This window comes from Myotis brandtii, unplaced genomic scaffold (assembly GCF_000412655.1).
Source record: "Myotis brandtii unplaced genomic scaffold, ASM41265v1 scaffold225, whole genome shotgun sequence".
NCBI classification, from domain to species: domain Eukaryota; kingdom Metazoa; phylum Chordata; class Mammalia; order Chiroptera; family Vespertilionidae; genus Myotis; species Myotis brandtii.
This window is the reverse complement of record NW_005358435.1, coordinates 1,837,378-1,855,038: the sequence shown is the minus strand read 5'-3', so window position 1 is coordinate 1,855,038 and position 17,661 is coordinate 1,837,378. Positions and strand designations below refer to the sequence as shown.

The 17,661-nt window shown below is 49.0% G+C and overlaps 1 protein-coding gene across 4 annotated transcripts in view; it reads right to left on the bottom strand.

Annotated features, from left to right (window-relative positions):
* Window positions 1–17,661, bottom strand: part of ATP9A (ATPase, class II, type 9A) — a 143,607-nt gene that overhangs the window by 52,549 nt on the left and 73,397 nt on the right. For all 4 annotated transcript variants that reach the window (XM_014539669.1, XM_005866221.2, XM_014539668.1 and 1 more), the window contains exons 14-15: window positions 12,026–12,238; window positions 439–600 (exon numbers count right to left, since the gene is read on the bottom strand). In XM_014539669.1, the coding sequence (XP_014395155.1) occupies window positions 439–600; window positions 12,026–12,238 (375 nt within the window). The remainder of the gene's footprint in view (window positions 1–438; window positions 601–12,025; window positions 12,239–17,661) is intronic.

The following is a 17,661-nucleotide window of genomic DNA, read 5'->3' as shown; positions in this document are numbered from 1 at the left end:
GCCTAAGACCATCCTGCATATCAGATATTTACATTACGACCCATAACAGTAGCAACATTACAGTTATGAAGTAGCAACGAAAATAATTTCATGGTTGGGTCACAACATGAGGAACTGTATTTAAAGGGCCAGAAGGTTGAGAACCACTTGCTTAGGGACTCACGTTCCTTTGTTAGTGTGGGCAACGGAGGACATAATGAAAAGGGGTAGAAAGAAGGTCAAGCCATGGGGACATTCACGGTGTACTTGGGGGTTCTGAACTATTCCCAGTCATAAACAGAGAAGGTTGAGAACCACTTGCTTAGGGACTCACGTTCCCTTGTTAGTTTGGGCAACGGAGGACATAATAAAAAGGGGTAGAAAGAAGGTCAATCCACGGGGACATTCACGGTGTCCTTGGGGTTCTGAACTATTCCCCGTCATAAACAGAGGACTCACCCTCACAATGATGCCCATGCGCTTGCTCTCATAGGTGAAAGGGAAGATCTGCAAGATGGTGAAGTTCAGGATCTGGTCGCCAGGGGTCCTCAGCTGCATGGAAGACTGGTCTCGGCCCACCAGGGTTAAGCCCACGCTTTCGGTCCACTGTACCAGGGCCACCTGCAGGTAACACGGAGTCGAAGGTCAGACACGGCTGAGGGTCCTGGTTCACAGGTCAACCACAGGAACACAACGGTAGGAGGGGGGCAGACAGGTGAAATGCAACAGCCACTGTGTCCCTGGGAAGACTGTGCCAACTCAGTGACGGCATCCGCTCCCCTGGGCCCCTGGGGGCTCTGCACTCACAGCTGCCCCTAAAGGCACGACTCGCCTTCTCTTCCTGGCCCCACGGCAGGCCATGCCAGAGCCCCGGCAGAGCACGCACAGGGTTAGGAGTGACTACAGACCGCTTCACCACAGACCAGAGTTACCACCGATCACTTCTGGGAGAATTTGTACCACAATTATCAGGACGGACGGGGTGGCTTGACCATCAGACTCCTGTTTAGGTCTCATGGATACTCACCCAGGTGGGTGGTTACAGCAGTTCTCCACTGGGCAATACTGCCCCCCAAAGGGCATTTCAATGTCTGGGAACATTTTTGGGTGTCACAACTGGGGGATGGGAGTGTGCTACTGGCATCCAGTGGGCGGAGGCCAGGGATGCTGCCAAACACAACAGAAAATTATCCCCAGAGGTCAGTCCTGCCGAGGTTGACAACACCAGTCACACAGACGAGGAAGGGACAGAGGCCAGGCCAGGCGGGGACCTGCAAGGCGGGCCCCTAGCAGTGGGCCCGGCACCCCTGGAGGCATGATTTGTCAGGTGTCCACCCTGACACACAGTCACCATCAGAAAGTTGATGGGAGAAGCGGTAGGAGGTTTAACAGTCGCCAACAATGCCCACGTCCTGATCCCCAGAACCTGTGACTGTCACCTGACAAGGCAAAATGGACTTTGCAGATGTGATTAAGACTGAGGGCCCTGAAATGGGAGAATCTTCCTGGCTGTGGCCAGAGAGAAATGTGAGGACAGGAGGAGGGTCAGACACAGGTGACGTTGAAGCCGGAGGAAGGGCCACAGACCTGGGAAGGTGGGCAGCTTCCGGAGCTGGGCACACAAGGACACAGACTGTCCCTGGGACCAGGAGGAACGCAGCCCTGAGGGCACCCTGATCATAGCCTGGCAAGACCCGTGTCAGACCCCTGACCCACAGGACTGTAACAGTAAACCCGTGTTGTTTTGAACTCCAGATTTGCAGCGATTTGCTACAGCAGCGATAGGAAACGAGTATAGGAGGCGCCGGGTTTAATGCCAAACAAGCTGCCGTTTTATTCCATCCAAGTTCAAGGTCATGGTGTCTACAGAAGAAACAAGAAAAGGCACCCTCCTTCCTTTCTTCCTATGAAACGATCTTTAGAGAAAGTCAAGGGGGTGGATTTTAGGAAAGTGTTGACTTGAGGAGGGAGGGAAGCTGACAAAGTTGGCATACGAGAGGCATCCATCTGAAATGCTTTATCATCGTTAAGCCTGGTGGTGAGTATATGGCGTGCACTACATTATCCTCTATAACTGTCCGCATGTCTGAGATGTTTCATAATGGTTATGGTTATTTTTCTCATCGAGGGGGTGGTAGATAAAGAGTCGCTTTTCCAGGAAACCTAGTAGCATCAGCCACCAACAGCACCTCTATTTTATCGGGGTTCACCCTGAGTCCCCATTCCTTTCCCCAAGAGACTGCAAAAGCCACAAGAAAGCTGCCCCCAGCTTGGCACCCCAGACATCACTGCGGCTGAAGTGCTACACCTGAAGGTCGGGGTGGTCAGACTGGAGCTCAAACCCGCCCCACCCCACCCCCTTCCAGGGCCTCTGAAATCCGGGCCACAGTAGACTAGTCCTCATTTCTGTTCCCACTGTCACGGTTGTGTCTATACAACCCTGGTGGGTGCTGTGCTCAGAGACCTAGTAGGCTTCTGTTGCTGATATTAACGGAATTCACATTAGAAAGTTCTTCGAGAACAGGAAACTCCACCCTGTGGTAATCATGTCACAGCAAGTCAGCCATGGTGAAGGGAGCTAGCTTCCAATCTGCCAGGGGAAGCCACGGTCACACTGCTCGCGCCCCCCGCCCCCCCACACCCAAAGCAAAGGCCAGTCCAGTAACGATGTTTTGTTTTGCTTTTGCTATTAATCTGCTTAAGTCTTTGTAAATGTATTTGTTTATTTAATTCAATGACCCTGACCTTCAATATCCCTGGCCTACCTGCTAACAATCTTCTTTCAGTTTAAAACCAGCCCGGCTGGTGTTGCTCAGTGGTTGAGCGTCAACCTATGAACCAGGAGGTCACGGCTCGAATCCCGGTCAGGGCACATGGCTGGGTTGCGGGCTCCATCCCCAGTGTGAAGTGTGCAGGAGACAGCCAATCAGTGATTCTCATCATTGATGTTTCTATCTCTCCCTCCCTCTCCCTTCCTCTTTGAAATCAATAAAAATTTTAAAAATTAATAAATCAGTAAAGACCCGTATATACAAAGTAGTCCCATCTGTGTACAAAATGTTTCTGGGGTGACACGTGAAGAGAAATACATCTAGCTTTCACTTGCATCTTTCCACACTGCTGACGTATTTTAAGCATGTACATGCATTTCTTTTATTTTTAATTAAGTAAATAAAATATCCCAACAGAATACAAATACCTAGATACACACAAACCCAAAAAAAGCTTAGCTAAATTTACATCCTCTACGTACCAATTTTATGTGAGAAGAAAATCCTTCTTCGCATTTCAAACATGATTGTTATTAAAAGAATTTTTTCACTCTTGTTTCAAACAGCTGGTTCAAACCCAACTTTACTGTTCTGAAAAGATGGGAAAAGTCTGTGCTATTGGGCTTCGGGGAGACCTGCTAATTCCCCAAAGCCTGTTCCTAACTTCAATGGAGAAAGAATCTCTAACTCCAGGACCACAAGGGACTTTTGGCCCAGCCCAGCCCCCACGCCGTGGACCCCACAGGCCTTGTTAGCAGAGACGCCGACTATAAACTTGAAATGATCAACACTGGCAAATGCTCCCGATGAGGGATGAATTGCAACTGGAGGTAAACACCGTTTAACTGAGCTTTATCCTACAGCGAATCTCAACAGAGCTAAGGGGCCTACATAAGACTATGCCTGTCCTCCCTCCCCCCTGCCCCCGCCCCTTGGGTCCCTCGTCCTAATCAAAACCTCATTGGCTCCTCGGGGGCTGATTCCAACAGGATATGAGCCCTGCGGGGGGTCGTTCATTTTTACCTTCCACTCTCTCACTTCGACTTTGTCAGCCTTAATTTAAAGCTACTTCCTAACAGAACACAGAGCTCACGCAACCCCCACCCCACTCCCGCCCGCCCAGGTCCCACTGAGCAGAGACAGGCGTAGAATCTCAGCATAGAATCGGGCGCTCACTAACCCTCTCCACTGTGGCAGGGACAAACACCTCAGGGGTGAGGACAGACCGCCACACTCCTTCACAGAACAAGGTGACATAAAAGCAGGCTACTTCCCATTCGGGCGGGTCCAAGCCTCCCTTCAAAAGAATCGTCAAAGTATGAAGATTTCAGGGTCTTGTGTCTCACTGTTCTTAACAGCCAGAGTTGGGGCCTCAGGGGGTCTTGGGTCAGAATACCAGGAGGTCAGAGCAGCAAGAGAAAAAGAAACCTCGTTAGGTGGATGGATGGGTGGATGGATCAGATCCAAACTTGATATGAGTTGCCTGGCTGTCATCCTGCCAGCCGTGTGGCCTTGCCCACCACATCACTGGCAAAATGGCACAATCATAACAACTGGGTTGCAAGGAGTGCTGAAGGCCTGGTGCAGGCACAGAGCAGGGGCTCAGCAGGGGCCATTTCTTGCTGCTGTCGGGACCACTGCTGACCTCACTCTCTAAGGGCTGTGAGCTCGGCCCTGACACCTTCAGGAGGCCGAGCTCAGTGAGGATTATTGAAGTTTAAGAATTTGCCTAAAATCACACAGCTCATCCAGAGAGCATGGAAGGGAGGGTGAGGTGCCGATGCGATGCCCTCGTCATTCGTGGAATTAGTGGGAAGGGGGGTCTGGAAAGGCAGACGTTCATTGATGCCCTCAACCGACCACAGGAACACAAAGCAACCCAATGTCTTCCTGAGACTCAGCCCTCTGCTGACGTCACAGAGCAACGGCGTCCCATTACCCCCACACTTTTTGGCTTTTTGTTGTTTGTTTGTTAATCCTCACCTGAGCATAATTTTTCCACTGACAGGGAGGGAGGGAGGGCGGGAGGGAAACATCAATTGGTTGCCTCCTGGATGCACACACCCTGACAGGGCTGTGGATCAAACCTGCAACCCAGGTACATGCCCTTGATCAGGAATCGAACCTGAGACCCTTTGGCCTGCAGGCTGAAACTCTAACCATTGAGCAAACCAGCCAAGGCCCAACACTCTTTAAAAAGACGTACTACCGAAAGCAAGGTGCAAAACTGTACCTATAATTTATAACTTGCTTTTAAACTCTTTCACTACTAGTTAAAGGGTGAGGAAGATTCCAGTATCTACAGATGATATCTGCAGGGCTCGGACAGCGATGACAGCAGGTGGCTCAGAGGAAGAGGTCGGGCGAGGAGGACCAACGCCGAGACTTCTCGAACGGAGGTCATCGGTGGGAGAGAGACAGCCGTCTCACTGGGCCACGAGCATGGGGCAGCCACACAGAGCATTCTACACATGATGGACAACTTGTAATTAGTGGCTCTGAAATTATTGAGCTAGTCAAGGCCTAGCCAAATGCGTGAAGAAACTTTCACTGATCCTCTCACATACATGCACACCCTGTACAAACACCCACGCACGTCCCCCCACACACATGCTCACACGGCACACATGTGCACACACACCACAAGCACATATGTATCCACACCCACACGTGTGTGCATATATATATACACACATATACTCGGCACACAAACACACGCACACACACTATGAAACCGTATGGCTTTCTAAAGGATGTTACTTCCCTCGCTTCACTTTCCTTCCTGCTTAGTGATGTGCACCGCAGTGCGATTCTGTATTACAGAAACATAAAATTATACACACACACACACACATATGCACAAATTTAGGGAAACTCTGGGAAAATCTACATCAGAACATAAACAGCAGATATCGCCAGGTGATAAGCATTACAGGTTATGTTTATCAACTTCTTTTTGACTCTACAATGTCTGCTTTTTTCTAGGGAGAACATTACTAATTGTGATTTTTAAAAATTAAGTAATTTTTTGTTAATATGACAGGATTCGTGGAAAAGACAAATAAGTGAGCCATGGGCTGCGTCTACCTGCTCGCAGGAGAGCGCCTCCTGACGGCTCACACCAAGAAACAGATGCATGAAAAGCAGCGTCTAGGCCGCGGTCTCTCCATGAGCTCCTCTCGCCAGGTGAGAGGCCCTTCCTCTCCTCTGGGAGCTCCTGTACAGAGCGCCCCTCGGGCTGCAATCAACAGCTGAATAAAGACCCTTCAAGGCTTCCCAAGCGGAATGTGCACAGGAAACAAATTTAGGAAGCCCTGCTTCTGTTACAGGAAACGAACACCACCCCAACTGGTAGGAATTACCCCGGCAGCTCCGCGGTGAAGAGAATGCTGGCTCCTGCATGTGTTTCTAAGCTGACCCTGCCTTGACCAGCAATGTTTTACTGATATAGAATTTCAAAGGGAGGGTTCTAGATGCGGCCACGTCCACGTGGAGTCCCACGTGGCAGTTTTCAGTAGATTTCACCGTGAGGAGATTTCGCCTGCTCTCCATCGCATGGTGCGTCTTTGCACGCAGATTTGTAGTTTGCGGCACACAGCTTTTGAGATCGTCTAGAAGGCTGGTCAGTAAACTACTCACAGTGGTTGTAGCTTTTGTTAGTAGGATTGTGGTTTACTTTTATTTCTTATCTGTATTTTCACATCTTCCACCAGAAACACAGGACAGTGGTGCAATACAAATAATAACATTGTGTGTGGGGGGGGGGAGTACCAATAAGACCTCTGTGAAGATACCAAAAGGCCCAAAGAAAAATACTTTTTAATCATTATTCAGAATCTTAGAAAAGCAGAACAAATCTGAATCCCAGTGCAATTAATGGACAGAAGAGATGAAGAATTATTCACTTCAAGAAAAAGGAGCTAAGAAGCACAGAGCAGTCCATGAAAGATTTACCCTCGTGGGAAAACCCTTGCCCAGCCCTAAAACAAATTATCTCAGGGTTCAGTGGGAGCAGAGGGGCGTGGGGCAGGCATGAGAGACCCCCGTAAAGACCCCCCTACCCATCTCTAGCCAATCGGAGTGTTCGAGCTCGGGGGCAGAGTGCGGACTGATCAGATCCCCAACATCCAGAATGTGTTCCAATTCCACAAGTACCGGACGCTGCCGTTCCCAGTCCAAACCACCAGGAGGCTGGTCCCTCCTCTCGTCCACCATTCAGTGGATCGTCCTCACGCCCAAAACGGGAAACGGAGAGCAAACCGACTAAGCCTGGTGAGGCAACGAGGACAACCTGCAGTGTTGGTTACCAGAGCCCGAGTCCACGTAGGTCGACAGCATCGGCCATCCCTCCTCTCCCTCCTCTTCTCTCGTTCAGCACACAATCCCATCTCGGAATTCAGCCGCAGGCGACATTGTTCACCCTTAGGAAGCCTGGTTCGGGCGTCATTTGTTGAGCCTCACAGCTTTTCTGCAACCACCACGCAGGCTGGAAGGAGGAGTCTCCTGGGGACACACTCCTTTGCCCAGAGAAAGAGAAAGAAGTAACGAGAGGGAAAGGCCCATCGAGGAGCCCTTCCACGTCTGAGCTTTGGGAAAGGCGCTCTCTGCGCTGTTCCCAGCTGCCACCAACCAGGGCTCGCTGACATCCGGAGGCTAGTCCGCACCGTTAAACACGTCCCCTACCAGGGAAGCCCCTGCTCCTTACAGTGAACAAAACAACCATTGGGAGTCCTGGTAACGCTGGTGGAAGAGCAAAACGGTTTACATGTCTGTTCCTGGTAATTTACATCACGGGCCTGAAAATACTCATCCAACCTGACCCACAGGACTTACCGGCTGCCTGCCAAGGGCCTCAGCACCCCGTCTCGTGGGCCCATGTCACAGACACACGGAGGCAGGACGAGGATAGGTGGCTGGTCTGAGTCCCAAGACTTGGGTGCTCAACTGCCTCACTCCCGCTGCCTCCTTGGGGCCTGGCTGCAGTCCTGTCCCACGCTGACGTCACCTAGCCCCGTGGTCGGCAAACTGCGGCTCGGCACACCGCGGCTCGAGAGCCACATGCGGCTCTTTGGCCCCTTCAGTGTGGCTCTTCCACAAAATACCGGCTCTTCCACAAAATACCGACTTCTGCGCATGGGCCACGAAGTTTCAATCGCAGTGTACGTGGGCGCCCGCACGTGGTATTTTGTGGAAGAGCCACACTGAAGGGGCCAAAGAGCCGCAGTTTGCCGACCAGGGACCTAGCCCATCGCAGGCACTCAAATATGAACCCAACCTCCCCATTTCTAGAAACACTGGGTGTAACAATGCTCACTGAAATGTATATAAATATGATTGCCAAAAATTATAAATAACCTGAGTTCCAGTCCTATGAGAACATAGGCAATAATGCTGAAGAACCGTTTTTTTTTTTAATAATATTCAGGAGAACCGAAAACAGGCATGATAAAATATTAAGTGAAAAGAGAGGATACAAAACCATAGCTTATTAAAATTCCCATTGTTTTAAGAAAAAACATATATAAGCCACTGGAAGGTCAGAGAAAGATAAGTATCACGTGCTCTCCCTCACACGTGAAATCTAATGAACAAAATAAACTGATGCACAAAATAGATCCAGAGACATAGAACCATGGAACCGACGAATTTCAGAGGGAAGGCGGGGGGTGGGGAATTAACTGGGGAACTTACATACATATATGCATAGCCCATGGACAACAGTGCGGTGATAGCTTGGGAGGGGTGGGTGCCGGGTGGAGGGAGTCAATGGGAAAAAACAAAAACAAAAAACAAGAGACATCTGTAATACTTTCAACAATAAAGATAAACTAAAAAAAAAAAAAAGAAAAAATATATAAAATACTGGAAGGCTATCTATCAAAATGTTCTTAGTGGCTTCTGGAAAAAAAAAAATGGTTGAGCCCTGGCTGGTGTGGGTAGGTGGTTAGAGCATCTGCCCTCAGACCGAAGGGTTGTGGGTTGGATTCCTGGTCAAGAACACATACCTGGTTTGTGGGTTTGCTCCCCACCCCTGGTCAGGGAGCCTGTGGGAGGCAACCAATCAATGTGTCTCTCTCACATTGATGTTTCTCTCTCTATCTCCGCCTCCCTCCCTCCCTTCCACTCTCTCTGAAAAGCAATGGAAAAAATACCCTCAGGTGAGGATGAACAAAAAAACAAAAAAAATGAGATAATACATGGAACGTACTTCAAACGGGACCCAATGCCAACCACATGTCCCAGGAAAGTTCCTGTTGTTCTCCTGTACGGCTGGGGTTGCAATTGACCCACTTTCTTCTTTACGGTCTTCTGGAATTTCCAAATTTTCTACACTAAAAAACATTGCTTTAATAATCAGAACGCAAGTTTTCTTTAAGAAAAGAAGTAAAAAAACTGGAAGGAGAAAAGACCAAAATGCTAACAGATTGGGAAAACACGGGCCTGTGTGTGAATTACACTCAGGGGAGCGGGACAAAGGGTATGATGCTACTGTTTTATGCTGGGCAAGTCCTCTGATAGAGGGGGCTCCTATCATACGACACCCTAAAAGGGAAAGCAATTGGGTCCTGTTACAGAAAACATTAAAGGGGTAACGCTCTTGAACATGGAATCAAATTAATCCCTTTTGGGCTTAGCAAAAGAATATGCTTAGATATGAACAGCAACTTTAAAATGTGTGGCTTATTGGACTTCATCAAATTAGAGACTTTTGGCCGGTGTGGCTCAGTGGTTGAGCATTGTCCTATGAACCAGGAAGGAGGTCACGGTTCAATTCCGGTCAGGGCACATGCCCAGGTTGTGGGCTCGAGCCCCAGTAAGGGGCATGCAGGAGGCAGCTGATCAATGATTCTCTCTCACTTTTGATGTTTCTATCTCTCCCTCTTCCTCTCTAAAATCAATAAAATACATATTTTCTTAAAAATTAGAAACTTTTGTGTTTCAAAGGACACCATCAAGAAAAAGCCTTCAGTCCTAGCTGGTTTGGCTCAGTGGATAGAGCGTCAGCCTGTGGACTGAGGGGTCTCAGACTCGATTCTGGTCAAGGGCACATGCCTGGGTTGCAGGCTCAATCCCCAGTAGGGGGTGTGCAGGAGGCAATCGATCAGTGATTCTCTCTCATCATTGATGTTTCTATCTCTCTATCCCTCTCCCTTCCTCTCTGAAATAAATACACACATACACACACACACACACACACAAAAAATATATATATATATACACACACACACATATATATGTATAAATATATATATACACACATACATATGTGTATATATATAATTTTTTTAAAGCCTCAGAATGGGAGAAAATATTTACAAATCTGATAAAAGACTTACATGAGATGTATAAAGAATTTTTACAACTCAACAATAAAAAGACACATTAGACGATTAGTAGTGGGCAAAGGATATGGACAGACATTTCTCCAAAGAAGATGCACCAATAACCAGTACGCACATGGAAAGATGCCCAATATTATTAGCCATCAGGGATACGCAAATCAAAACTACAATGAGATTCCACTTCACACTCACTCAGATGGCCAGGCTCAAAAGGACCAACGACGACAAGTGATGGCTAAGATGTGGAGAAACGGGAACCCTCACACCCTGCTGATGGGAATGTAAAATGGTGCAGCCACTTTAGAAAACAGTCTGGCAGTTCCTCAGAAGGTTAAACATGGAGTTACCATGTGCCCCAGCAATCCATTCCTAGACATACACCAAGAGAAACATATGTCCACTCAAAAACTTGTACACAGCCCTGGCCCGAGCGGTTCAGTTGGTTGGGTGTCATCCCGTGTACCTAGGGGTCGCCAGTTTGATTCCCAGTCAGTGTACATGCCCGGGTTGCAGGCTCAATCCCTAGTAGGGAGCGTGCAGGAGGCATGCCGATCGATGTTACGCTCTCACATCCATGTTTTTCTCTCCCTCTCCCTGCCTCTCCCTCTAAAAATCAATTTAAAAATCTTTTTTAAAAAAACAAAAAACGTGTACACAAATGTTCATAGCAGCATTATTCATAATAGTAAACAAACACACAAAATACAATCTAAATGTCCATCAACCAATGAATGGATAAACAAAATGTAGTGTTATCCATACAATGGAATATTATTCATCCATAAAAGTCATGAAGTCCCGACAGGCTACAACACGAATGAATCTTGAGAACGTATGCTAAGGGAAAGAATCAGACACAAAAGGTTACATAATATATGTTTCCATTTGTATGAAATGCCCAGAAAAGGCAATTCTGCACAGACAGGAAGTAGGTTAGTGGTTGCCAGGGCTGGGGGCCGGGGGAGTCTACAGGGACAATGGCATGGAGTACTTCCTTTGGGGTGATGAAAATGTTCGTTTATTATGGTCATGGTTGTATAACTCTGTGAATTCACTAAAAAAAATCACTGACCGCTACATGTTAATGGGTGGCTGTAGGGTATGTGAATTTTATCTTAATAAAGCTGTGTTTTGGTGGTTGTGTTTTTCAAGGGGATGCGGATTCAATGGGATCTTGTCTCCCTTTTGGGCTAGCCACCTGAATTACAAATAAGACCTCCTGCTCCTTCCTAACTCAGGACACATCTCAAGTCCGTGACTACCCCTAGGGAAGATCAAGTCCTGCACGCACTTGAAAGGTACTGTATTTTCCATGTATGACGCCCCCATGTATAAAACGCCCCCCCACTTTTCCAACCCAAAATTAAGAAATCAATATTTTAAACATTTTGCTGGTTTTCCTCTTAAGGCCTTCTTCTTTTTTGGCACCATAAGGAGTTGTTCTTCCTGTTTTCTCCACTGTCTGATCATACACTCAGTGGGAGGAGGTCCAAATTGTCTCTCTGCAGCTCTATTTCCATGCTCTTTGCATAGCTGACTACATTCGGTTTGAATTTTGCAGAGTCAGACAATCGCTTACCGGTATTTATCTTTTTATTTTTTGACATCTGTATGGGCTCAGAACGCTCAGGTCCCTGCTGCATCTGCACGCTCTCCACCTCCACCTCCATAAGCTGATATCAGTAACAATAAGGCTCGTGATTGAAGGAAGCCTGTTTGACAAGATACGGGCAGCTACGCACACGCGTGGGCCTCCCTCCTCGGCTGACTTCCATGTATAAGATGCCCCTCGATTTTCAGTCTACTGATTTTAGAAAAAATAGCGTCTTATACATGGAAAAATATGGTACCTGCCTCGCTGCCCTGCCCCTCCCTGGCTCCTGCCTGCCCTGATATCTGGATCCATGGGAGCCACACCTGCCCAGGGTTTACCTCGTCCGGGCTGGACGCCTGGTACACACGGCACGAGTCTTCATACTGCTTCTCGGCCTCGGCCTGGTCGGTCACGCCGTTGGACTCGTACACGGGGGTCACGTTGTGGCAGAGCGCGATGGCCTTCACGGCCTCATGTACGCGGCTGCTCATGGTCCGCCGGACTTTGGTGGTGATGGTGGGGCCCTTCTGAGCAGGCGGGTCCTGGGATTGCTGTGAGGAGGGAATGACAAGGAAGGTGACCACGAGCACAGAAGGTCCCCAACATGTGGAAGTACAGCCTCTCGGAGTCGGCTTTCCTTACTGCGGGCTAACGGTGACTCCCAGGCTAGCAATGGCGACGCTGCAATAAATGGCGTGTGGTTTTCAGGGATCCAGTCATTGACGCTCAGCACAGCAACAAAAACCACACAAAATAAATAGGAAAAATAGTAATCTAGTGACTGGGGGTGATTCTGCCTGCTAACGTGTGAACCTGTCTTCCTTTGGGGGTGTCGGGGAGCCTCCAACAGAGTGAGGTCCCACCATGCTGCCAGCGGTCCTGGTGCTCAGACCAGGGCTTCTCCACCACGGCACTGCTGGCATTCGGGGCAAACGCTGTCGGTGGTTGGGACAATCCCGTGCCTGTGGGATGTTCAGCTGCACCTCCAGCCTCACCTCCTAGATCCCAGAAGCACCTCTCTCTCCTAGCGGTCTCAAGGGATGCTGCCAAAGGCCCAGGGAGACCAAGCCCGTCCCTGGTTCAGAACCACTGTTTTTAATGTACACTCCGTGGGTTCACGTAAAAGATAGCAACGGCGACTGGTGCTCTACAGGCGTAACGACCATCAGTGACACATAACTCGGGGCAGGGCCTGGGCCAGTAACAGGAATGACACTCCTAGATGAGTGTACTGAACACCTGGTACCTAGCACTGCACTTAAGGTAGGTTTCCAAGAGCAATTTAAAGATAAATAAATAAATACGTTCTTTAAAAAGAGACTAATTTTATGTGTGCTCAATTGTTGCTTTCTACTCTGACTTCAGACCCTTCACTTGTGGAAGCAGCTATTCCACCCTCTTGTTCAGACCTTTCGACACATGGCTGAGCCTCCTGCATGGGGTAAGTCTTGGGGAAAGTGGCTTTAAGCAACATGGTAAAAACAGTATTAAAGGTTAACCACCCTGAGCTTTATTCTTGGATGGGGTGTGAAAAACTGTGCGACTTCAAGCCAGCCACATCTGCCCTCTGGGCCTCAGCTTCCTGCAAATGAGGGGAGTGGGGTAGGGGAGTGGGGTCCACACCCGAGTAGCAGGAATCCCAAGCCACCCGCTCAGCATCCCCAAAGTGCAAGGCAAGCAGCCCATTCCTATCTGTTGAATTACACATCGGGTGCCATGAAGACCTTCCCTGGAAAAAGGGTTTCTATTGCCTTGAAATGTAATTTAAAAAATTAAGACCACCAGGCAATGATCACTTGTTAACAGTTTATGTCTCAGATGCCCTCCCATGGCCCACGGGGCCCATCTGATTAGCCCCTGCCCATCTCTGCAACCTCCTATTTACTCTGCTCCAGCCACGCTGACCTCTTCCGTTCTTTGAACACTGCCACGCTGCTTCCTGCCACAGGGCCTGTGCACTTGCTGTACCCTCTGCCTAGAATACCATTTCCTGGATCTCTGCAGGGCCAGCTCACTCCATCTCATCATGGAGGTCTAAGTTCAAATGTTACCTCCTCAACGAGGGCTTCTCTGAGCCCCCTAACTCAGCGGTCGCCAACCTTTCAGACCTCATGGACCACCAGTGGTCTGCGGACCACTGGTTGGCGACGGACCACTGACCTAAATCCTATTACCCCGCCTGCCCTCCCACTGGAAGTCATGCTTCCCGGGGGGTCGCCAACCTTTCAGACCTCACAGACTACCAGTGGTCCGAGGACCATCGATTGGTGACTGCTGCCCTAAATCCTATTACCCCGCCTGCCCTCCCACTGTAAGTCATGCTTCCCGGGGACTTATCGTCCTCACTGTCTACAACTGGCTTGTTGACCTGATGATTCTCCTGGCCGACCATGAGGACAGCTGTCTGCTGCATCCCTAGTATCTAAAGCAGGAGATGCTTGCTGAACAAATGAACGATTTACTGTTCCTAAGGTGATGGTGGGGGTCCTGACTGGACATGAATTTTTTTTCCATCTCCAAGAAGAAATAAATGTCAAATGGACCCACATCAGTTCCAGATTTTAAACCACAGTTTTGGACAACGGACCTATCGTAGTCTTCCTGCCTCCACTGCTGCGTCCGGGAGCCTGACATGCTGGCCGACATACTGGAAGCTACATTCCATTAGAAACATATTTTGCCCAACAGAGGAGAAGCAAGCTGGTCTCTGAGAGTGAAATGTGTTTTGTGCCTGTGAACACATGCCCAAAATAGAGAACAGATGGGCTACACGAAACAAGAAAATGACTTTCGTTTAATTTTTTAATACTATTTTTAGCAGCGGCTTTGGACTCCTCGGGTAATTAGACAATTACTAAATTATTCTTGTCATGCAGGCGCGCACACCGCCCTGGCTTCCTGCTCTGTTAACCTCTGGTGTCAAGAGGACACGAGTTTCACTTCCAGGCCAGAGGGCACTGCATGGTAACGATAATTAGAGTAATGAATCAGAACTGCAGTTTAAATGAATCATTATTTGCCGAGTGCTTTTGACGAGAAAGACTTTAACTCCAACATGACACCGAGGCCCGTGGGTTTACAGAACGGCTCTCCGTGGGACAGACTCCGCCAGGAACGCGGTTCCCTGCGCTCTCTGATGTCTGTCCCAGGCACGGACGCATGTCCTCGCGGTTGCCCACGTTCCTCAGCACCTGGACCAAATTATGATTGAGCGCGAGGGGCAAGAGCAAGACCTCTGACAGAGCAATTGCTTCGGCTGGCAAGTTTCAGCAACAGTGGGTTAGAAGGAAAGGCCGCGTGAAGGACCGCCACAACCCTTAGGATTCTGTAAGCAACCTGGTTTCATGTCTCCCCCAGAAGACAAATTCTCCCACTGACATCCCAATGGTGGACAAGCCTGGCAGCACCGGTCTCCGCAAGGACCCCACTTTCAGGACAGGGGACCATTTGACAACAAATCAGAAGATGAGGGTGCCCGGCCCCCACCAGCAGGCGGTTGGTTTAAGTCTCCACGCTCATTGATTTCTCTCTGACATCAGCACGTATCCCCTTCCCTGCGACTACGGTGCTTCGGGGAGGAGGGGTCAAAACCACTGGTTCTGAAATTCTCTTAATTTTCAAGTAAAAGGCTCGTTCGCACACCAAATGGTGATCCACGTGTATCCTTAGACCCTGGTAATTACCGGGGGCTCTGCCAGTGTTAGTACTGGGCCCCGTCTTCAAACATCCTCACATTCCCCATATGGAAGAGTTTCACATTGTACAGTGTTTCTCTCTAGTCTCCTGCCCACAGGCCCTTTAACCTACACCCATTTCTTCTTACTTAAAAAATACCAGGGGAAAATCAAAACAGATGTGGACACAGAGGCAGGTTCCCAGTCTTGCTGCCCTGGGGGAACCACTGGTCCTCTCAGGGAGGGGAGAGAGAGGCCAACGCCGCTCCCGTGAGGTCAGGAGTTGGGAGAGGAATCAAGACCTCCATGTGCAGAGGCCCCAGACGTGGGCCCTGGGGTGGGGTCCTCGCACCATCCAATGCTTCCGAGTCACCCTACAGCGTCCCGCCCTCAATGAGACATGAGGATCCGTGAGAAACAGGCCCCTGCTTCTCATTACTGACCCACGGCGGGGCCTTTCCCAACGAGAACTCCAGTTTGTGTGACAGGAAACAGCAGCACAGAAATTAAATACTGAGCCACCGTGGACATAAGCGTTCTTTCTAAATGCAATTAAAACTTCACCACCACCTCATGGACGTTCGTAATGTTAACGGGCAGTGTGGATGGGCTGCAATAGGTAAAATCACATGATTGAGGAGAAGGAACTCCTGTTTCGATTGTCCCACTTCACTCCCTAAGGAAAGCCCAAAGCTGGTCACGCATCAGCCTCCAAGGGGCACCCCCACAGAGGCAGGCTCGGGGCTGCTACTTCCAAATGAACCCACGGAGTTACAGGCTGATTGATGGTGAGTGAGTAAGTACAGCGTTCACTGTTGAACTGCAGACATCTTAGAGCATGGCCAAGGCAGCACATTTCAATTCCGTGACATCGAACCCCAGACAGCACAGCGGTTCTCAACTGGGGTGCTTTGGGCTACCATCTGGCAATCTCTAGGGATATTGGGGTTGTCACCACCAGGGGCAGAGGAGGGAACGTGTACTATAGACAACCTGATGGTAGAGGGCAGAGATGCTGCTAAAATCCTAGAACGAAACACAGGACGGCCCTCACAACACAGCCTTAATCCAGCACAATGTGCATTCCCGCGGCTGAAAACCAAATTAGGCCATCGACACTAGGAAGCCAGGGCCAGGGAGTGGCAGACACCTAACTGCACAGGCGGGGTCCCGTCCATTTAAAATGTCAGTACTGTTCATCCTGGATTTTCCCATGAATTTTGATTACTGAGGCTTGAGGGGGGGAGGGGGGTTCATCCCATTAAGCTTTGCTCTCAAGGTGCATACCCCACTCTTCTTACCCTCGTTGTCCTGGCCCTATTGTAAAACCATTAAAATATGAGACTCACTGGCAGGAGTGAAAACAGGAAGTTGGGTAGTGTTATTCTAACAGTGGTTCTTAACCAGAAATGCTTCTCAAAATAACCAGTAAACACTTTAATAATTTTAAGAAATAGCGATGTTTGGGCCCCCCACACCTAAAGAATGCAAGAGGTTCATGGCACAGGTTCTCAAACTGCTGCACTTTGGAACCACCTGGTCCACCTGCTGAGCCTGGGTCTAGAGATTCTGACTGTCCCACGTGATCTGACCCCGGCGTTCCAAATACCGTGCTTTACAAAACACTGTTATAAAGTCCTAGTCATAACTCTAAAGGTCAGGCAAATGATGGCATGGGCTCCAGGGAATCTTTCTCGGGTGCTCATGGGTCCATAACTCAGTAACTGACTAAAAAAGAATCATATTGCAAATTAACATAGAGCTGAGTTTTATGGCATGCAAGGTATGCCTCAATAAAGCTGTGAAAAAGAAAACACGGGAAAGCCTTCATACCTCTCACCACAAAAGTATTCATGCGTTTACTGCAGGATTTTTAGATGTCATGAGAGAAGGACGAACATGCACATTGGTTGGGTGTTGGGGGCGGGTACTATAATTCTGAGCGCACACCAACCTCGAGATGACCTAACCCTTCAACACTTAGCTATTTTAAACCCAAGGCCAGGATATGGACAAATCCATTTTTGAGCTTCTCCTAAGGAAGGGTTAGGAGTTAAAGTGCAAGGTCAGAAATGTTCTTTTCTGACTTTTAACACTTTACAAAGAGTGTTATCTGTACTAAACCAAAAACGGACCATAAAAGCTGAACTGCACAAATAACTGAGAAGGCATGGCTTCTGTAAGTTCCACGGGCTCTTAAAGTACCCAAAACGGGCCAGGGGTCACACCACGACCATGAGGCTGGCTCATACAGTCATCGGCAGGCCCGCATGGCTAAGAAGGGGCCGAGGGGTGCTCAG